The sequence below is a fragment of the Tachyglossus aculeatus genome, chromosome 3 (assembly GCF_015852505.1).
Source record: "Tachyglossus aculeatus isolate mTacAcu1 chromosome 3, mTacAcu1.pri, whole genome shotgun sequence".
NCBI classification, from domain to species: Eukaryota; Metazoa; Chordata; class Mammalia; order Monotremata; family Tachyglossidae; genus Tachyglossus; species Tachyglossus aculeatus.
The window spans coordinates 68,215,400-68,238,259 of record NC_052068.1 but is presented as its reverse complement, the minus strand read 5'-3'; the positions used below and the strand labels follow the sequence as shown (position 1 = coordinate 68,238,259).

The following is a 22,860-nucleotide window of genomic DNA, read 5'->3' as shown; positions in this document are numbered from 1 at the left end:
TAGACGAGTCACTTAACTTCTCTGTGCATCAGTTACCTGTAAAATGGGAATTTAAATCCTCCTCCCACGAACTTAGACTGTGAGTCCCATATGGACCAGGGACTGTGTTCAATCTGATAAACTTGTATCTTCTCAGTGCTTAGAACAGTGCTTGACACATACTAAGTATTTAACAAATACCATTAAGAAAAAAAAGATAGGCAGTTGAGTGGATTTGGAAGGGAAGATGTTGGGATTCAGTTCTGTTCTGGACATAATAATAACTATAATAATAATAATAATGGCATTTATTAAGTGCTTAAGTAGAGATAGGCTGAAGGCAGAAGGAAATGTGAGATTTCAAAGGAGTATAGAGGTCATGGAAAGTCAGGCAGATGTGGAAATCAGCAACATAGCAAAGGTATTTGAACCTGTGGATTGGATGAGCTACCCAAGGGAGTGAATATAATGATTAGAGAAGAGGAGACCCAGAAGAGAGCCTTGAGAGAGACACACAGGTAGGGTAGCAGCGTGGTTTATTGGAAAGAGCCCGGGCTTTGGAGTCAGAGGTCATGGGTTCAAATCCCGGCTCCGCCAACTGTCAGCTGTGTGACTTTGGGCAAGTCACTTCACTTCTCTGTGCCTCAGTTCCCTCATCTGTAAAATGGGGATTAAGACTGTGAGCCCCCCGTGGGACAACCTGATCACCTTGTAACCTCCCCAGCACTTAGAATAGTGCTTTGCACATAGTAAGCGCTTAATAAATGCCATTATTATTATTATTAGGAGGTAGAGGAAGAGCTTGCAAAAGAGACCGAGAAGCCCTTTGAAATTTGAAAGTTGCCTGCCTAGATTTACCTTCCCTCTTCTGGCCTTTTGCAGTTTGTCAGGAGCATTTTCATTGTGGCTTCCGTTGCTTCCTCAGGATGCATGCATGCAGATATCACTAGATGACACTTTTCTCCCTTCCCCAGAGTGAATTTTCCATATCTGAGCCCAGTTCACAAATTGGGCTTGAAGAAGGCAGTTTCTATGCCCTGAGAGATGGATAGTTGAGCTTTCTCCTTGTTCAGAAAAAGTTGTCTTCTTGATTGAACTTGAATGGCATTAGAAAGTTTTCTTGGGAAATGTCCTTGCAAAGGACATGGCACAGAGTTATTCGTCGAGAAGCAACATGGCTTGATGGCTTAGAGGATAGAGCATGGGCCTGGGAATCAGAAGAACCCGTGTTCTAAGCCTGCCACATGTCTGCTGTGTGACCTTGGGCAACTCACTTAACTTCTTAGGGTCTCAGTTACCTCATTTGTAAAATGGGGATTAAGACTGTGAGTCCCATGTGGGACAGCGGCTGTGCTCAAGTTGATTGACTTGTGATAATAATAATAATAATAATAATAATGGTATTTGTTAAGTGCTTACTATGTGCCAGGCACTGTTCTAAGCACTGGGGAGGTTACAAGGTGATCAGGTTGTCTCACGGGGGGCTCACAGTCTTAACCCCCATTTTACAGATGAGGGAACTGAGGTACAGAGAAGTTAAGTGACTTGCCCTAGATCACACAGCAGACAAGTGGCGGAGCCAGTATTAGAACCCATGACATTCTGACTCCCAGGCTTGTGCTCTATCTACTAGACCACACTGCTTGTATCTACCCCAGTGCTTAGATCAGTGCTTGGCACATAGTAAGCACTCAACAAGTACCATAATCATAATGATAATAATGGAACAGGGACTGTTCCAAATGTTCCAAACATTCCAAAACATTGCCAATTTATACTTCCCAAGCGCTTACTACAGTGCTCTGCACATAGTAAGCACTCAATAAATGCGATTGATGATGATGATAATGACTGTGTCCTACCTGATAAACTTGTATCTTCCCAGTGCTTAGAACAGTGCTTGACATATTAAGTGTTTGATAATATTAATGATGGCATTTGTTAAGCGCTTACTATAATAATGATGGGATTTATTAAGCACTTACTATGTGCAAAGCACTGTTCTAAGCACTGGGGGGATACAAGGTGATCAGGTTGTCCCACATGGGGCTCATAGTCATAATCCCCATTTTACAGATGAGGTAACTGAGGATCAGAGAAGCTAAGTGACTTTCCCATGGTCACACAGCAGATATATGGCGGAACCAGGATTAGAATCCATGACCTCTGACTCCCAAGCCCAGGCTCTTTCCACTGTTTAACAAATACCATTAAGAAAAAACAAAAAGATAGGCAGAGGAGTGAATTTGGAAGGGAAGATGTTGAGGCTCAGTTCTCTTCTTGGATGTACCGATATTTACGGGCCAGCAGGACCTGCAGTGGTGTGGTTAATTGGAGCGTGCTGTTTCGCTTTGGAGACCTAATCCAAATCTCTGCAACAGTCCTCTCGGTGTTAACATCCCAACTCCCTTTGTGCATTTCAGAACATTTCAGGATCTGGCCAAACAAATGGATCTGTCTTACGGCACAGTCAAGGATTCTGCCGTCTATGAATACTTTAAAGCCAAAGGCACCAATCCACTGGAGCAGGATAACACATTTGCGGAGCTCTGGAGGACCATTAGTAAGAACAACGGGGCTGACAATTGCGTCTCCAATCCATCTGAAGGCATCAGGAAGGTAAGGGGATTTTGCAGGGAGGGTGTATGTTGCGTTTGCTGCATATGGAGAAAGCCGCGTGGCTCTTTGGAAAGAGCCCAGGCTTGGGAGTCAGAGATCATGGGTTCTAATCCCAGCTCCTTCCCATGTCTGCTGTGTGACTTTAGGCAAGTTACTTAGCTTCTCTGATCCTCAGTTACCTCCTCTGTAAAATGGGGATTAAGACTGTGAGCCCCATGTGGGACAACCTGATCACCTTGTATCCCCCCACAGCACTTAGAACAGTGTTTTACACATAGTAAACACTTAACAAATGCCATCATCATCATTATTATATTTCATGACCTCATCATAGTTTGAGAGTTATGTTGCCAACTTGTATTTCCCAAGCACTTAGTACGGTGCTCTGCACACAGTAAGTGCTCAATAAATACGATTGAATGAATGAATGAATGAGAGGAAAGGAGAGTTAGAAAGGTCTGAATCGACGCCTCTCGACTGGCCTTATGGAGTCCCTCTCTGTCCCACTCCTCCATACCCAGCTTCTTGAGGCCAGAGATCGTGTCTTCCAACTCTGTGTAGTATACTCTACCAAATGTTTAGTATGGTGCTCTGCACACAATAAGTGCTCAATAAGCACCATTGATTGGTTCATCGAATGATGAAATAACCAGTAGGTTTTGATACCTGAAAGGGTTTTCATGGTGTAAATTAGCTTCTGCTCTGGTTCTGCTTGGTACCCTAAATTTGTGTTTTGACTTGTTTTCTGGAATGCCTTCCTTTCTTCGCTTCTCCAAAACATGAAGGTCCTGTCTTTCAAAGCCCTAGTAAAATGTCAACTCCCTCAGGAGAACTTTCTGATTAAACCCCCATTGCCTTTGGGGATTACAACATTATTATGCACTTATCCATTTGTTCATTCATTTTATAAATATATATATCTATATATATGTATATATATATATATATATATATACATATATATAGATATAAAATCATGATACATTGCAACTCTGCCTACCCACTTGCTCATTGCATGCCAAGCCCCAGTGGGAACATGACTCAGGGCGGGCAAGAGAGGGTGAGTGGTATTGTTCAAACTACTATCATTATGACCAATATCTTCTCAAAGATTCTCAGCCCAGAGACAGGAGGCTCCATCAGTGTGCAAAATTTTCTGCACATCAGGATGGTCTGAAGCCAGCTCTGGGTGAGGGGCTAGAACATGTTATTCTGGCAAAGACTCTCACATAGACAGAAACCAACCCCAGTGTGGGCAGGAATGTGTCTGTTTGTTGTTATATTGTGCTCTCCCAAGCACTTAATAAAGTGCTTTGCACACAGTAAGTGCTCAAAAAATAGGATTGAATGAATGAATCAGCAGCAGCATCACCAACAAATGGCCCCAAATCTAGAGGTGCTGACTCTTGTGGTGGGGAGAGTGGTTATGGCATTGGAGGAAGGGAGAGGAGAAGGGTTCTAAGTTGTTTCAGGAGATATGAATTCAGTTTTCCGATCTTTCATGGATTTTCTGAGTGATATTTGGCCATTCATTCATTCATTCAATCGTATTTATTGAGCACTTCTGTGTGCAGAACACTGTAGTAAGTGCTTGGAAAGTACAAGTAGGCAACATTAGAGATGGTCCCTACCCAACAACAGGCTCACAGTCTAGAAGGGGGGAGACAGACAACAAACCAAAACATGTGGACAGGTGTCAAAACCGTCATAATGAATAGAAATATAGCTATATGCACATCATTAACAAAATAAATACAGTAAATATATACAAGTAAAATAAATACAGTAATCAGTCTGTACAAATATATACAAGTGCTGTGGGGAGGGGAAAGAGGTAGGGCTGGTGGGGGGGAGGAGGAGAGGAAAAAGGGGGCTCAGTCTGGAAAGGCCTCCTGGAGGAGGTGAGCTCTCAGTAGGCCGTTGAAGGGAGGAAGAGAGCTAGTTTGGTGGATATGTGGAGGGAGGGCATTCCAGGCCAGGGGAAGGACGTAGGCTGGGGGTCGACAGCAGGACAGGTGAGAACGAGGCACGGTGAGGAGGTTAGTGGCAGAGGAGCAAAGGGTGTGAGCTGGGCTGTAGGAGAGAAGGGAGGTGAGGTAGGAGGGGGCAAGGTGGTGGAGAACCTTGAAGCCGAGAGTGAGGATTTTCTGCTTAATTCGTGGGTTGACAGATGACCACTAGAGATTTTTGAGGAGGGGAGTGACATGCCCAGAGTGTTTCTGTACAGAGATAATCTGGGCAGTAGAGTGAAATATAGACTGAAGTGGGGAGAGACAGGAGGATGGGAGATCAGAGAGGAGGCCAGTTATTCTACCTCTCTGTACCTCATTTTCAACCTCTGAAAAATGCCCCCCAGAATAAGAAGGCAGGGCCTCCCTCCGTGCTTTGTGGGAAGTAAAAACTTTTTTTTAACATTTTGTAAGCACGGTCTTTGTGTTGGTATTAGGAAATCAAAATGCTTGAAATCTACCATTTGGTTTGAATCTTTTCTTGTTGACCCTATATTCCATCTCCACACGAATAGGGATAAATTGGGTTAAGTTCCTCACCTGCAGTCAGTCAGTCAATCTTACTTATTGAGTGCTTACCATGTGCAGAGCACTGTACTCTGCATTTGGGAGAGTACAGTATACCAATATAGCAGACATCCCCGGCACACAACGAGTGCACAGTCCAGACAACCCTTTCCTTGGAGAAGTAGCCACAACTGAGGTACCATTAATAGTGCAAACTCTATCTGAAATGGCCAAGGAAAGAGAAGCTGTTGCCCCAAAGAAAATCCTGAATCATAAACCCAGAACTCACAAATCCTTTGTTGAGTAGGGATTGTCTCTGTTTGTTGTCGAATTGTACTTTCCAAGTGCTTAGTGCAGTGCTTTGCACACAAGTGCTCAATAAATACAATTGAATGAATGAATAAAGAGAGAGGGCTTGGTGGTGGTGTTAAACTGACGGTAATAATAATAATAGTAATGATGGCATTTATTAAGCACTTACTATGTACAAAGCACTATTCTAAGCGCTGGAGAGGTTACAAGGTGACCAGATTGTCCCAGAGGGGGCTCACAGTCTTAATCCCCATTTTACAGATGAGGTAACTGAAGCACAGAGAAGTTAAGTGACTTGCCCAAAGTCACACAGCTGACAATTGGCAGCGCTGGGGTTTGAACCCATGACCTCTGACTCCAAAGCCCGTGCTCTTTCCACTGAGCCATGCTGCTTCTCTTACCCTTGAAGGGAATAAGAGTCTGTATTTTATGGTACGTCAAAACCTGAGAAGAACGCAATCTGGTGATATCCAAAAAAGGCTTTTTTCTTGAAACGGAAGAACAATCAAACTTGCAATTTTTCAGCTGCTCTGAGGTGGCTTGGTTTCATTTTCAGCTAACGCTTGCTAGTGGGGCTGTATCTAATTGATACTAAAACCAAATGTGCTGGCTTGGCATGCAGGATAACCTTGAATAGCTGCTGATTTTTTTTTTTTTCCCTGGGAGTGCTACAGGCTTTTAATGACTTGAAACCACTTTAAGTGGGAAAGTGAAATTGCTTATGAGACTGTACTCTCACTTTGCTCAGCGTTAGTGATTACCCGGCTCCTTCACACAGACCTTCAGGCAGGCTGAGGCCGCATGCTGTGACCCAGTATCTCCCAGAGAATGGCAGCACTGGCCATGGTGAGTGAACCAGTTTCACTCAGAACCAGTGCTAGCAGAAGAGTCGATCCTTGTTGGGGGCAAAAACCGTACTCCCTTAACCCAAAGCAGAGTGGAGGCTTAGCCAGTGATCAGTGAATGCAATCAATCAATCAATCAGTTTTATTTCTTGAATGCTTACTGTGTACAGATCACTTTATTAAGCACTAGGAAGAGTACAACAGTTGATAGACATGTTCCTGGCCCACAACAAGCTGAGACAGTCAAGATTAATCATTCTCTTGGGGTTGGGTAATCCTGAGACCTACTCTTTTCTTTTTTTTTTTAATATCCAGAATTTGCCTGAATTCAGAAAATTTCAGGAAAAGGAAAATCCCCAAAACCTTTGTTGGGAGGATCTGACAGCCTTTGTTTTCTTGCCTCCCTTTCAGGGAAAATGCTGGGCACTATTGGAAAGTTCTTTTATCCCACGGTTTTATGCTTTGGGACAGCTTTGCATCTTACTGGATAGAACACAGGCCTGTGAGTCAGAGGACCTGGGTTCTAATCCCATCTCCACCACTTGTTCGGAGTGTGACCTTGGGCTTGTCATGTCACTTTTCTCTGCTTCAGTTACCTCATCTGTGAAATGGGGATTTAGGACTGTGAGCCCTATGTGGGACAGGGACAGTGTCCAACCTTATTAGCATATATCCACCCCAATGATTAGCACAGTACCTGCTACATAGCTCTTAACAAATACCATAAAAATAAATAATAAATAAATGAAAATAAGCAAGATTCACTGAAAGCGAGAAGCTTTCTTTAATGCTGCCCTCCTACATAGCAGAGCAGTGACTTGATACCTGAGGTAGTGGATCTCTTCTGTTTGGGCCCCTGAGTTTTCCCTCATCCTCTTGGAACCAGGGCAAACAGAAAAAGCCAAAGGGGTGTTCAGAGAATGACAACAGACAAAGATACATGAGAAAATCCAGACTCCCAATGTCTTTGGAAGAGCTGAAACATCTCCACACTTCTTCGGAAACAGGAGCAAGTGGTTATGTCAGGTCACTTGTTTGGAAGAATAGTCTTAACTGCAAAGTTGACTCAGCTTGGTTCAACAAGCCAACTTTTAATCATAATCTTTTCCTAGTACGACTTTGTCTAAGGGCTCAGACCTCTGGAGGCAAAGGGCCCCCACTGACAAACTCTTCCTTGACATGGGTCAGTATTTAGCTGGGCACCCTTCATTCCAAGGGACACACATACCCCAATTATGCCCCTTAGACTGTGAGCCCCATGTGAGACAGGAACTGTGTCCTACCTTGTATCTATCCTAGTGCTTAGAACAGTGCTTGACATATGGTAAACACTGAAATCCAATAATATTAATACTATAAAAAATAACCAAAATCAGACATTGTCCTGACCCTCAGGTAGGATTTCACTGTTAAAAACTCAATAACTTGAACGCTAAAGTGATCACTTTAATTTCTCTGGTTTGGAGAGGGGTTATTGAAGTATTCTGGATAGTTTCAAACGGTCTTCTTCTTCCAACCCTAATTTCCCCATTCTATTTTGCTTCACTGTGAATTCCTACATTTTATTATACCTCTCTTCTGCTGAGCTTTTTCATTTAAAAAAGGTGGACAGAATCTGACAAAGAAGCAGAGGAGATTATTGGCCTTTATTAATTGGGTAAAACAACTTGGACTGTGAAGGAAGGGAAAAGGATCGAAGCAATAGATTTAGGGGCGTGGCTGTTTGAAATTTTGGCCAAAATGGGCAACTGACCCCATCCCATGCAGCCATTTGGATAGGTAACCTTCCCCCATGCTGTTCCTTCATTACACTTGCTGTTGAGCTTAAAAATAACCTCACTGAGCTGGGGAGAGTGCCAGCAGATGTTTAAGGAATGAGAAGTATCTACATTCTCCACAAAGGGTTGAATTCTGAATGAGGGGTCTTGATCAACCATGACCTCATTCTGCTCCTGATAAAAAGGAAGAGTGGGAACTGGCTGGGTGCTGTTAATTATGATGTCAGAGCAGAAGGAAATAAGTTCAATATGTGGTACAGCAGTGTTAGCTTTGATGATAGGAAGACTCATGATTGTAGAAGACTCTCATGATTGCAAGGGCACTTAGGCTTTAGAAATTAATTAATTAATAATAATTAGTAATAGAGGGCTTTCAAATCCATCCCTCCTCATTCTTAGAATGAGAGAAACAACTATTTGTCTGGGGACATAAAAGTTCAATGTGATCTGCAACCAGAGATTAGACAAGATGACCCATGGAAGCTCTTTTCAGTCCCAAGATTCTGTGTTTCAGCTCTTCTTGTGGCCTTGCACAGTTTGTTTGGCATATCAAATTTCCCATCTTAATTGAAAAACCTATTTTCCCCCACCTGAAAGTATATTGTCTTTGCCTCTGTTGTTTTAAATCCCTTACTCATTCTATCTTCAAAGTATCAAGATGAATGCAAACACAGATATTTTAAAAGCCCACTAAGAGTTTCTGTCCTCTGAAGCTGGCTTTATTTAAGACTGTGTTTACTCTTTGCATTTTCAAACTGTTAAGGAAATCAATTAGGGAAACTTTAGGCATTGGTTCTGTGCTTGCAAGTGGTTTAAATTTATATGATAATAACTTTGTCAAGTGAAGTCAGATATTAATGTAACTGTTGGGATTTTTCTTTTCTTAGCTTGATCAACGCAGTAATATGATATCCAGCATAACCCATTTGCTGTGCAGAGCTGCAGCTAACCTGGGCTGCCATTTGATTAAACTTTTACATAAATCAGACTTAATATTTAATAACACTGTCAAATAAAATGCGACTTTAATGGTTTAAATGTCAATCTTCGCAGCCCATTGAGTCCTTTGAATAAATAGACAAGTTGCTTGTTTCAGAGATCGTATTTTTCTGGGAGGAAAGAACCTTGGAGGATACAATCAAACGACTGAGTTTTTTTTTTCCACTCAGTGGATAACTGGATTGTAAAGGGAGAACACAGACTCCAAATTGCTAATGACACTACGCGTCTTGCTTATTTTGGATACTGATCTAACTCTTGTATAGCTCCTGTGAACATAATCTAGTGTTGCCTTTCAGAGTTGGCAACAGTTCCACCTAAATTCACTCTGTACTGCCTTCCAGCGTCTTTCCCAGCCTTTAAGTATACATTTGCACTGCTCCATTGTTGTCTCTTTGGGGAACTTTCCTCATTATACCAAATGGTCAAGATCTTACCCAAGGAGAAGTCTTCTCGGGAAGCATTTCCTACTGCAAGAGGTTCATGAGTCATTTTGGACTCCAGGAGACAGTCAGTCGATCGGATTTCTTGAGCGTTTCCTGTGTGCAGAGAACTGTACTAAGCACTTGGGAGAGTACAATCTATCAATAGAACAGACATATTCCCTGTTATGCAATGAGCTTACAGTCTAGAGGACAAGCTTATTACCTGAAAATATCCTCTCCCTAAGATGATTAATGCTTCTAGCTAGCTTAATAAGGAAGATAATGATTTAATTAATTTTTCTATCGGCAACACAGACTCTAGTACTGTCACATAATTCTGCTATATAAAAAAATGAGGATATTTGTTAAGTGCCTACTATGTGCCAAGCACTGTTCTATATGCTAGGGGAGATACAAGGTAATCAGGTTGTCCCATTTGGGGCTCCCAGTCTTCATTCCCATTTTACAGATGAGGGAAGTGGAAAGTTTTAAGGACAAGGTAGAATGCAGCTGGATGTAGAGATTCAACAGAAATAGATACGCCTTTGGAGTGTGCTGAAATCAAGAAAGGAACAATAGCTTGAGAGCTGAACATCCAAGGGGGATCATAAACTAGTGAAGAAAATTCAAAAACAGCATCAGGCCCAGCACATAGTGAATATGTGTGCAAGACAGAGGATAGACATTTGATGATAATGATAGCATAATGATAGTATTTATTAAGCACTTACTATGTGCAAGGCACTGTTCTAAGCGCAATGGAGGTTACAAGGTGATCAGGTTGTCCCGCAGGGGGCTCACAGTCTTCATCCCCATTTTACAGATGAGGTAACTGAGGCCCAAAGAGGTGAAGTGATTTGCCCAAAGTCACACAGCTGACAAGTGTTGGAGCCAGGATTTGAACCCATGACCTCTGACTCCAAAGCCCGGGCTCTTTCCATTGAGCCATGCTGCTTCTCTGCTTCTCTTGTATGTTTTATGTTCATTGTCCATCAGTCAGTGGTATTTTTTGAGCACTTACTCTGTGCAGAGTACGCACTAAGCACTTGACAGAGTACAGTGAAATAGAGTTGATAGGCATGATAATAATAATTATGGTATTTGTTAAGTGTTTATGATATGCCAAGAAATGTTCTAAGTGCTGGGGACTGTTCTAAGAGTTGGGCATGATAGCTGCTCTCAAGAAGCTTACGATCTAGTCGATTTGGGACTGGTCTTTTCATTTCATTGTGAGCAGCCTTTTCTATAATAATAATAATAATGATGGTATTTATTAAGTACTTACTATGTGCCAAGCACTGTTAATAATAATAATAATAATAATGATGGTATTTGTTAAGCGCTTAATATGTGCAAGGTACTGTTCTAAGCACTGGGGTAGATACAAAGTTATCAGATTGTCCCATGTGGGACTCACAGTCTTAATCCCCATTTTACAGATGAGGTAACTGAGGCACAGAGAAGTTAAGTGACTTGCCCAAAGTCACACAGCTGACAGATGACAGGCGCGGGGATTAAAACCCACGACCTCTGACTCCCAAGCCTGTGCTCTTTCCACTAAGCCACGCTGCTTAGTGCTGGGGTAGACACAAGTTAATCAGGTTGTCCCACGTGGGGTTCACAGTCTTTATATAAAGAACAACAACCACTTTTACCACTACCACCTCACTGTCTCTCCAAGTTGAGGAAAGTCTATTTTTTAAAAAGGACTTTTGAGTATCGTTGTAAAGGTGATGGTACGTTTCTTCCATCTCGGCCCCCCAACAGAGGAACTTAAGGAATTGGACGTCAGTGACTTTGAAACTATTATTTCACTTCTGGACATATCTGGCCCATAGGCCCAAAGATACATGGTTCTGTGTGAGTGATTGGGGCTTGTTCTGTGATACGTATCATTGCCTTTGCTTTTCTGAGATTCTCAGTTCTTCTCCAAAGTTCTTTTTCATCCACTTATTAACCTCAGGGCAAGAGGGCAGCATGGCCTAGTGGATAGAGCATAATAATAATAATAATAATAATAATAATAATAATGGCATTTATTAAGTGCTTACTATGTGCAAAGCACTGTTCTAAGTGCTGGGGAGGTTACAATATTAATAATAATAATGATAGCATTTATTAAGCACTTACTGTGTGCAAAGCACTGTTCTAAACACTGGGGAGTTTACAAGGTAATGAGGTTGTCCCACGGAGGGCTCACAGTCTTCATCCCCATTTTACAGATGAGGGAACGGAGGCCCAGAGAAGTTGTGACTTGCCCAAAGTCACACAGCTGGTAATTGGCAGAGCCAGGATTTGAACCCATGACCTCTGACTCCAAAGCCCTTGCTCTTTCCACTGAGCCACACTGCTTCTCATAATAGGGTTGGGAATCAGAAGAGCCTGGGAATCTTGGTTTTGCCACTTGTCTGCTGTGTGATCTTGGGCAAGTCTCTTCACTTCTCTATGTCTGTTACCTCATCTGTAAAATGGGGATTAAGACTATGAGCCCCATGTGGGACAGGTATGGTGTCCAACTCTATTAGCATTATCTACCCCAGGGCTTAGCACCTGGCACATAGTAAGCACTTAAAGAGTACCATAAAAAGGGGGTGCCCATTGAAGTCTAAGGGTGATAGGTTGAAAAGCCAACACAAAATTACACATAGTCACTTTGGTAGGGTAAGCACAGACTCAAGAGGGGATAACATAATGGTGTGAGCAATGGATTGGAATTGAGGAAGGAAAATTTTCTTAAAAGCACTGAAGGCTGTAATTGAGTGGGGAGGGAGAAGAGAGTAGTTATAGGGAAGAGGGAATTGGGAGGATTTTTAATTTTTAAAGGGGCCTGTTTTTCTAATCCACAAGTTATTGAGGTTTTGTTATTACCAGTTCATAAATATCCCCCGAGGCTTTAAATAGATTTCAAAGAGAACTGAATTAAGACAAGGTAAAATGTGGGGTTTTCCGTCCCACCACTAATTGATGACTAGACATGATACAACTACAGATGTTTCCTCCAAATATCTATTTTCCTGCAGCAAACTGATAATTTAAGATGTTTAGTATTTTCCTTTGTCCATTTGAAGAGTAGAGAAGAATATAAACGATAAAAAGCAGCTAATGCTTTTATTTTTTATTCCTTTCCCTCCAGATTTGGGGTTTGAGACTGTGAGCCCCACTTGAGACAGGGACTGTGACCAACCCGATTTACTTGTATCCACCCCATTGCTTAGTACAGTGCTTGGCACATAGTAAACAGTTAATAAATACCATAGTTAATGGAGGTTAATTTAGATAGGACCTAGAGGAAATTTCAGTCAATGATAATCTTCCAGAGACATTTTATCCATGAATTCTTGGAATAGTAGTTGTCTTCCACCAAATTAATGGGAAAGAGTAAATTCTCTAAAAGTCTCTACCTATTCTACTTGCTACTTGGGATTTGCTTATAGTGTATTTTCTTCTTTAATCTGGTTTGATGATGGCTTGTATCTGCAAGGGCATCCATAAAGTAGGGGAAAAGTAGCCCCCATTTATGTTTGATTCTTTCATGTCCAGACTTTTGTTTTTGAACTTTACCAAGGAAATTGTGATGTGAATTCCTCATTTATTATGTTGTGCCATGTTTGTGTCTCAGAGGGCTAAATGTTGGAATCCAGCCAGCACTCCTGCCATTATGCTCATTTTGATTATTTTCAGGTTTCCCATTAGGTCGAGTGGAAGGACATTTATTCTCTTTAAATCTTATTTTATTTTCGTAAAGGAATGTTTTCCCCCTACTTTGCTTTCTGCATGGGTCTGATTTTCTTTCCCCTAGTGCTATCTGTAAATGCATGCTGATTCCTTTCCAATTAAGACATTTATTCCAAACAACATTAATGCTTCTGGTTTTACGACAACAATCTCTGTGTTATGCAATTGAACTGGTTTGTTTTATCCTGCTTAGTGGGAACTTTCTGCCAGGACTGGCCTCAAGAGCTCAGACCAGTTCTCATATGGGCTTCATTCATTCATTCAATTGTATTTATTAAGCGTTTATTCTGTGCAGGGCACTGGGGAGGAAATCAGGTACAAGCAAATCAGGTTGGACACAGCCCTTGTCCCACAACTGGCTCACAGTATTAATCCCCATTTTACAGATGAGGTAACTGAGGCCCAGTGAAGTGACTTGCCCAAGGTGACACAGCAGACCAGTGGCAGAGCTAAGATTAGAACAGTGCTTTGCACGTAGTAAGCGCTTAATAAATGCCATTATTATTATTATTATTATTATTATTAGAACTCATGACCTTTTGACTAACAGGACTATGGTCTATCCACTACACCATACTGCTTCTCCATTTGAAACCCAAACAGTTTTCATTATCTGGTTGTTTCCATCTTATACCAGAGAAGGTTTGGGGCCCTGAAATACCTCAGCACATTCAGGAGAATGCAAAACAATTTAATTGTATAAGACTGGTCTCAATCTAGGCTTGCTCTTTAATAGGTTTTGGAGAGCTGACTTGACTTTTTTTTTCATCTGACCACGTATTTAAGCAATTTTATTGTTCCTATTTGATTTTCATTTAGTCCTAAAATTGTGGTTTAATTATTTAAGCAGGCCTTTCATGGTTTTACCATTGTCTTGATTAGTCCAGGCCTCACTCCTATGCAGTATTTAGTCCCAGGTGAAGAGATGCTGCTCTTCTGTTTTCAATTTCCATGTTAATATCTTCATATTTAGGGGTTTTTATTTTGGCAAACACTGTAGTAGTTTATGGCTTACTCTAATGAGATGCTAACATTGTACTAGCTTTGTTATCATTGTTTTGAGAAAATTATTTACCAAATCCACACCATTCTACTAGGGTTTAGTAATTTTGATGACTTGTTCATTATCCTTCCTCTGAGCTCATACACTGTTTTACTGCTCATTCACAGAGAGAAACTATTCTCCTCTTGTTTTTGTTTTGTTTTTTTTTTTCCTCTCCCTAGTTGGTTTCCTCCTCTAAACCATTTTCTGTTAAGGAGAACAAAATGATGTCACCTCTTAGCCATGGTCCTTAATCTGCCCATTGAAACCCTCAAATTAGGTAGTTTGGGGTTATTGTTTTGGATTGTAATCAGTTGAAAATCAATATGCCTCTTGGTGTGGAATTGTTTATTTACCATTGTTTCATTATTGGCATGTCATGATAGGCAGCAATCTTGTTTCAGCGATAATGACCACCTATCTACTACTTAGCATTCCTTTGGCCTCCTAGTACAGGGAGTTTCAAACTTTGTTAATAACGATGGTATTTGTTAAGCACTTACTATGTGCAAAGCACTGTTCTAAGCGCTGGGGAGGTGACAGGGTGATCAGGTTGTCCCACGGGGGGCTCACAGTTTTAATCCCCATTTTACAGATGAGGTAACTGAGGCACAGAGAAGTTAAGTGACTTGCCCAAAGTCACACAGCTGACAGTTGTTAGAGCTGGGATTTGAACCCCTGACCTCTGACTCCAAAGCCCAGGCTCTTTCCAGTAAGCCACGCTGCTTGTCTTGCAGTCTCACTCCGTTCAGTCGTATCTACTGAGCACTTACTGTGTGCAGAGCATCATCATCATCATCATCAATCGTATTTATTGAGCGCTTACTGTGTGCAGAGCACTGTACTAAGCGCTTGGGAAGTACAAGTTGGCAACATATAGAGACAGTCCCTACCCAGCAGTGGGCTCACTGTACAAGCACTTGGAAAGTACAATTCAGCAACAAATAGAGATAATCCCTGCCCACAATGAGCTCACAGTCTTAGCACCCTTCATGTCCAATATCTATTTCCCTGTTTCTACCCACCCTAATATTTAGCCACAGTTTATCTTCACACCCTTCCCCACATACACCCCACACCCCCAAAACACATACAAACTCACTGAGTGTTTGAGCCATTTGTCTGATGGAATCAGAGGTATTAGCAGTCAGAGCCAGTGAGGAGAAAATAGCTCCTGCCCTTACCACTTGCCCCTATGTTGCTACCATTACTTCTTGCTGGGAAGCCCAAAATTCCCATTCAATGCTCTCATCTTCTACAGTGGTGGCTATACCCACTTCATGCTTTCATGTACCCCAACGTAAATCTCTTCTTGGTAGTACCCACAATGGAAATTGAGGCATTCATCAAGGGAACATTAATTAATGATAAATTAATTAGTTAATTTCATTAATTAATTATTCCCTAATTAAATTAGAAGCAGCACAGTGGATAGAACACGAATCTGGGAGTCAGAGGTCATGGGTTCGAATCCCGGCTCCACCACTTGTCAGCTGTGTGACCTTGGGCTAGCCACTTAACTTTTCTATGCCTCAGTGACCTCATCTATAAAATGGGGATTAAGACTGTGAGCCCCACGTGGGACAACCTCATCACCTCGTAACCCCCAGGGCTTAGAACAGTGCTTCGCACATAGTAAGTGCTTAACAAATACCATCATTATTATTATTATTATCGTTATTATTATTATTATTATTATTGTTATTGTCAGAAGGTCATGGGTTCAAATCTCGACTCCTGCCACTTGTCTACTGTAAGACCCTGGGCAAGTCACTTCAATTCTCAGTGCCTCAGTTGTATCACCTGTAAAATGGGGATTGAGACTGTGAACCCCACATGGGACAGGGACTGTATCCAACTTGATTTGCTTATATCCACCCAAACACTTAGTACAGTCCCTGGCACATAGCAAGCACTTAACAAATGCTATAATTATTATTATTATTATTAAATTTCCTCTGGTGGCTCAAAAGAGCTAACAGAACTATCCCAGTGAGCACTGGGCAATGGGCAGACTCTCCATTTTGGCCTTGAGTGAAGTGACTAATACCCTTGCTGTACAATTTTCTTATTTGCCAAGTAGGTATAATCACCCTAGATTCCTTAACTGGGGCTTTGTGAGGCTCTAATGTCTCAACAATGTAACACAGAATAATTTTGGGTGATATAAAGGGCTTACACGAATGTGAAGTAGGAATAATGGCTCTAATCGCTGATTCTATTTGGCAGTCTGGATAAGCCCCTCACAGAGTCTTCAGAAAAAGTATCTGTGAGCATTGTTTTAGTATATGTTGAGGACTTATATAGTACTAGTCTTGCATAGACCTCAAGGCAGGTCTCTGCATAGCATTTGGGGAGACAAAGTCCTATACATGTTTACTACTTGTCTTGGAAAAAGCTAGCAGATCCTCCCATCACATGGAGCTTTTAATGGGTTGGGCCTGGACATAGGACCCTAGGTACCTGAAGGCTGAGAGGCCGAGTAGTGACAGGGTAGAGTGAACCCTGAAAGGTGGAATGAGATGGGACAGACTGCTCCTCCTTTTTTGCCAGGGCTCCGCAATACGTGGCGGGGGTAGGGGCAAGAAAATTAAATTACATTCAAACATTATCTTTTGTTCTGGCTTTCTCTCTATATGAGATAAAATCATAAAGGAACAACTGTGAAATCAGAATTTCCTTTCTTGTTGAAGGCTTCTGTTGCCACTGTTATGTTGGCTGTGTATGGAACCAGAGCCAGGAAGTGGCTTTTGATGGACAAGCGCCCCATTAAACAGGTTGCTCTTCTGGGTATGTTTGGGATTTAGGCCAGTCAGACCCTGTAGATTTTAATGCCTATTGGGCTAAATGGGGCTTGTCCTAGAGAAGATCCAGGCTGAGATGAGGTGGGTGAGACTCTAACGAATTCAGGTTGGACAGAGCACTATTTCCACTCCCATGATGCCAAGTGAATCCAAATTCTTTCCAGATTTATGCCAAGTGAAACATGTCCTGCTGACACCTTTTTTCCTTAGAGCTCTCCCCTCTATATATATGAGAGATCCTGTGGGAAAGTCACTGTCTGCTTGAGAATTTCTGTCTGGTAAGTTACTGTTCCAGGACCCATACTTCTACTACTTCTGTCCCAAGAGCTTGGAAGACTAAATAGGCCCTCTTCCACCTAGGGAGGACCTCCCCTTTACTGTGAATTATCTTCTCACCCCAAGGGAAGGGACATAGAAGGTGTGTTGGTTTAACCATTTTACACGTAGACATCAGTAGGGCTAGAGACACTTCTGAATAAAAACAAAAGGAAAAGATTAGGGATAGATTTTTAGTTTGATAAGACAAAGGACATAGAAAGGACATGCTTGAACTTCACAAATCATGTAGTGGGCATGTATGATTTTTTTTTGGTATTAAGCACTTATTATGTGCCAAGCATTGTACTAAGTTAATAAGTGCTGAGATAAATACAAGTTAATTGGGTTGGACACAGTCCATGTACCATGTGGGACTCACAGTCTTAATTCCCACTTTAGAGAGAGTTAACTGAGGCACAGAGCAGTGAAGTGACTTGTCCAAGACTCCACAGCAGATAAGTGCCAGATCCTGTATTAGAACCTAGGTCCTCTGACTCCCTCATTCCATGAGGCCCTGCTGCTGTTTGTTCACCAAACCCCTGTCACCATTAATGTTTGCAGGTGAGGTTCCAAACATCAAGAAATGCTTCTTCAACTAGGTGAGGATAAACTCAGGGAATATGTTCCCACAGGAAGTTGCACAAGAGACAGTTGGATTCAAGTAGTCCATAATGAATTACCAAAAGGAAAATTAGAGCTGTAGAGATGAAAGTTAGGGATGTTGTGAAGTGAATTAGATGATCTGAGGTGAAAGTTAGGGATGTTGAGAGTAAAGTTAGATGATCTAACCCTAACCAAGGGAACAGATGTCAAAAAGGACGACTTTCACGTGGTTTCTTCCACTCTCATTCTGCTGCCACTGTCAGAGTTAGAAACTTGTGCTGGCTGGACCTTGGTTTTAAAGGCACTGTTAATGGCTTTGAAAGAAACTGGAGCAGTACTATTAAGAGATCAATTTAAAATCATTCAGATCAGAAGAGGAGCAAATATAAGAGTTCCCAGTGTCATTGCCAGTATCTGGACTCTAACATAATAGCCTGAGATTTTTAGGATAGGTTCTACTGCCTTTAACAGTGTTCTCATAACAACTCATTCTCCTCTTTGGCTTGTGCTGCATAGTGAGTCAATCTCTTCAATAAGGAGCCCCCAGTGGTTCAGCAGTCTTTTTCCTGAGGGTTGTAGCAAACGTGAAGCCTGTTAAGGTTCATGAATAGTAGATATTGTCCCTTCTGAAGTGTTCTGCCTTGCTGGCTTTGATTTTTCTATCACTGTGCTGCCCACTTACCTTGTTTTGAATGGACCTTAAGGATGTCCATCCTGTCCTCTCTGGTCTGTACTAATAAAATTAATTTGGTACCCACAAGGAGGGCTGGTGGGGTCCTTGTCAGGGCACACCAGTTTTATCACGTTCCCCGAACACCCAACTATTCCCTTTTCTCTAGGTTGTGATAGGGACATTTATTCTGTTCTTTGCTCCCTATCTCATAACCAGCATCTAATCTGAGTGGCAGGATTTTATCTCTGACCTGGTGGTTACCAAGTTTCCTTAACAGCTTCTCAAGAAGGACTTTATCAAAAGCCTATTGAAAGTTCCAATAAATTATCTCTTCCCATCCTTTATTTAATCCTCTATTTTGTTAACTCTTTCAAATAATTCCAGGAGGATAAAGAAGCACAATTTGCCCTGGCAGTGGCAGTCTTTTTCCAACCTTATGATATTCTATTTATCAGGACACTTAATAACTCTATCTTAAATCCATTCTCACCTGATAGGGAAGAAAAGCACAGTGGGAAACAACTACAAGTATGAAACTCTGTTATACTTCTGGCTCTATTGGGAAATCAGACATGAACATATCTATAATTTATTTTAATGACTGTTTCTCTCTTTAGACTGTAAGCTCCCTGTGGGCAAGAAACATGTCTGCCACCTTTGTCATAATATACTCCCTTTTTAAAAAATGATATTTGTTAAACTCTCAATATTTGCCAGGCACTATTCTAAGTGCTGGGGTAGATAGAAGTTAATTGGATTGGACACAGTTCCTGTCCCACATACAGCTCACAGTCTTAATCCCCATTTGAGAATTTTGTCCAGTGCCATTTTCTAAGGCCCAATCACTGAATTCCCTGAAGTTCTGCCCAAGGAGTGTAACATAGCTCAAAGAAGCTATTCAAACAATCATATCCAGTGAGGAGGGGATGAAATTTTACCCAGTCACTTTTCAGAGTTTTAGAGGTCTGACCCCATCTTCGCTTCATCCATTCGCTCAGTCATATTTATTGAGAGCTTACTCCATGCAGAGCACTGTACTAAGCACTTGGGAGAGCACAGTGCAACAATAAACAGACACATTCCCTTTCCACAACAAGCTTAAAGTCTAGTTTACTCCTGGTTTTCATTTTACTGCTTACTAACACCTTGAGATTATGCTAGGTTGGGACAAAGGGATGTTCTGCCGTGCCACATCCCACCCATTCCATTCTGTTATCATGAAAGAGCTCGATAAGTGCTATTGATTTCTAGACTGTGAGCCCGTTGTTGGGTAGGGACCGTCTCTATATGTTGCCGATTTGTACTTCCTAAGCACTTAGTACAGTGCTCTGCACACAGTAAGCGCTCAATAAATATGATTGAATGAATGAATGAATGAATGATTGATTCTCAGTCACCTGATTATTCTCTGACTCTTCTTCCTCCTTTCAGTCCCTAACTATAGGTGCCCTGCAGGGCTCTTTTCTGGGTCCCCTACTCATTTCATTCTACACCCACTCTCTCCAGAGGCTCATCTACTTGCACAGCTTCAGCTACCAGCTCTATGCAGATAACTCCCAAATCTACTTTTTCAGTCCCTTCCTCTCATTTAACCTGCAATCTTGCATCTCCTGTAGAGCTGTCCCACCGGCACCTCAGACTTAACATGTCTAAAACCATACTTCACATCTCCCCTCCTCAACCCAAATGTCCTCTCAACTTTCTATTCTCTTTCTATAACATTATCATCCTTCATGTCCCAGAAGCCCCCCAGCTTGGTGTCACTTTCAATTTCTCACTGCCTATATTCATCCTACTACAAAATCATTCTTATTTTTCCTGTATAACATTTTCCACATCCAGTCATTTCTTTCCACCCAAAATGCTACCACCTTGATCCAGTCTCTTGTCATATCGTGGCTAGACTATTGTATCAACCTCTTCACTGATCTCCCTTCCTCTTTGCCACTCTCTCTACTTGCCAATCTATTCTACAAAATGCTGCAAGAATTATTTTCTAGAACTATTGCTCATTATACAACTCTCCCCTCCTCAAAACCATCCAATGGCTTCCCATTGCTTTCTGCATGGAGCAAAATCTCACAATAGACTTCAAGGCTCTCCACTCACTCTCCACAAATTACATATCAGCTCCCTTAGCCCACTATTCCCCTGCTTGTTCTCTCCATTCCTCTCCATTCCCTACTTTCCTCCATTCCTTCTAACTGTGTCTTGGTCTTGACTCACTGACCAATGTCCATGCACTCAAACTGAAACTTCTTACCATGGGCTTTAAAGCAATCTCCTTGCCCACTCCTACCTCACTTTACCACCCTCCTGCTACAGTCCAGTCAACAAACTTTGTTCCTCTAATGCCAACCTACTACCTGTACACCTCTATCTCATCTATCTCTCTGTAGACCTCTTGCCCACATCTTGCTTCTCGCTTGGTACGTCCTCCTCTTTCATATCCCACAAACAACTATTCTCCTCACCTTCAAAGCCTTATTGAAGGCACATCTCCACCAAGAGGCTTCCCCTGACTAAGCCCTCATTTCCTCTTTTCTCACTCCCTTCTGCTTCTTTGTTATTTTGTTAATTTTGTTACTGTTACTTCAATTTGCTCCCTTTATTCACCCCTCACAAGTCTTCACAGCAATTATGTACATATCTGTAATGAATTTATTTATATTTATGTCTGTTTCCCCCTCTAGACTGTGAGCTCCTTGTGGGCAGGGCTTGAGTCCACCAAATCTGCTGTATTGTACTCTCCTAAGCACTTAGTACAGTAGTCTGCACAGAGCAAGTGCTCAGTAAATATGATTGATTGATGATTTCCCCCAGCCTGAAACTCCCTCCCTACCCTAAACCAACAAACCACAACTCTCCCCCACATTCGAAGCCCTCTCAAAATCACACTTCTTCCAATAACTCTTGTCTGACTAACTCGCAATACTCCAAGGCTTCGCAACCTATCAAACACCTCTAGTGCTTACATATTTAGAGAAGAGGCATGGCTCAGTGGAAACAGCATGAGCTTGGGAGTCAGAGGTCATGGTTTCAAATCCCATCACTGTCACATTTCTGCTGTGTGACCTTGGACAAGTCACTTAACTTGAGCCTCAGTTACCTCGTCTGTAAAATGGGGATTACGATTGTGAGCCCCACGTGGGACAACCTGATCAGCTTGTATCCCCCCAGTGCTTAAAACAGTGCTTTGCACATAGTAAGTGCTTAACAAATGCCATCATCATCATCATCATTTACATAATAACAATAACAACAGTAGTACTTGTTATTCTTTTATTATATGTCAAGCACTATACTACATGCTGGAGTAGATACAAGATTATCAAGTCAAACTCAGTCACTGTCCCACCAGGGCTCACAGTCTTTAGAGGAGGGAGAACAGGTACTGAATCTCCATTTTAAAAATGAGGAAACTGAGGCACTGACAAGTTAAGTAGCATGCCCAAGTGGCATGGCAAGTGGCACCACTGGGATTAGAACATAGGTCTTCTGGTTATCAGGCCTGTGCTTCCTTCACTAGACCACTCTGTTTTTCACATAAAATATATACATAGTCCATCAGTCAATTGTATTTACTGAGTGCTTACTGTGTGCAGAGTGCTGTATTAAGTGCTTTGGAGAGTACAAAACAACAAAATAACAGCACATTCCTTGCACACAATGAGCTTACAGTCTAGATGGAGAAATAGGCTAATATAAATGAATAAATTGCAGGTATAATAATAATGATGATATTTGTTACACACTTACTGTGTGCCAGGCACTGTACCAAGCTCTGGAGTGGGTACAGTCCTTGTCTCATGTGGGGTTCATGGTCTCAATCCCCATTATACAGATGAGGTGACTGAGGTCCAGAGTAGTGAAGTGATTTGCCCAAGGTCACATAGCAGACAAGTGGCAGAACAGGGATTAGAATCTAGGTCCTTCTGACTCCCATGCCCGTGCTCTATCCACTATGCCATGCTGACATAAGTGTCGTGGGCCTGGGACGGGGGGAAAGAACAAAGGGAGCAAGTCAGGGCAATGCAGAAGAGGAAGGGAGAAGAGGAAAGGAGGTCTTAGTCAGGGAAGTCCTCTTGGAGGAGATGTGCCTTCAGTAAACCTTGGCGTGAAGGACAGTCTATCACATATAACAATAATAATAACTATGGTATTTGTTTAGCATTCACTACGGGGCAGGCCCTCTACCAAGAGCTGAGGTGA

The 22,860-nt window shown here is 41.9% G+C and overlaps 1 protein-coding gene across 3 annotated transcripts in view; it reads left to right on the top strand.

Moving 5' to 3' along the window:
• Positions 1-22,860, top strand: part of GRID1 (glutamate ionotropic receptor delta type subunit 1) — an 876,503-nt gene that overhangs the window by 818,743 nt on the left and 34,900 nt on the right. For all 3 annotated transcript variants that reach the window (XM_038744273.1, XM_038744274.1, XM_038744276.1), the window contains exon 13: positions 2,403-2,598. In XM_038744273.1, coding sequence (XP_038600201.1) covers positions 2,403-2,598 — 196 coding nt within the window. The remainder of the gene's footprint in view (positions 1-2,402; positions 2,599-22,860) is intronic.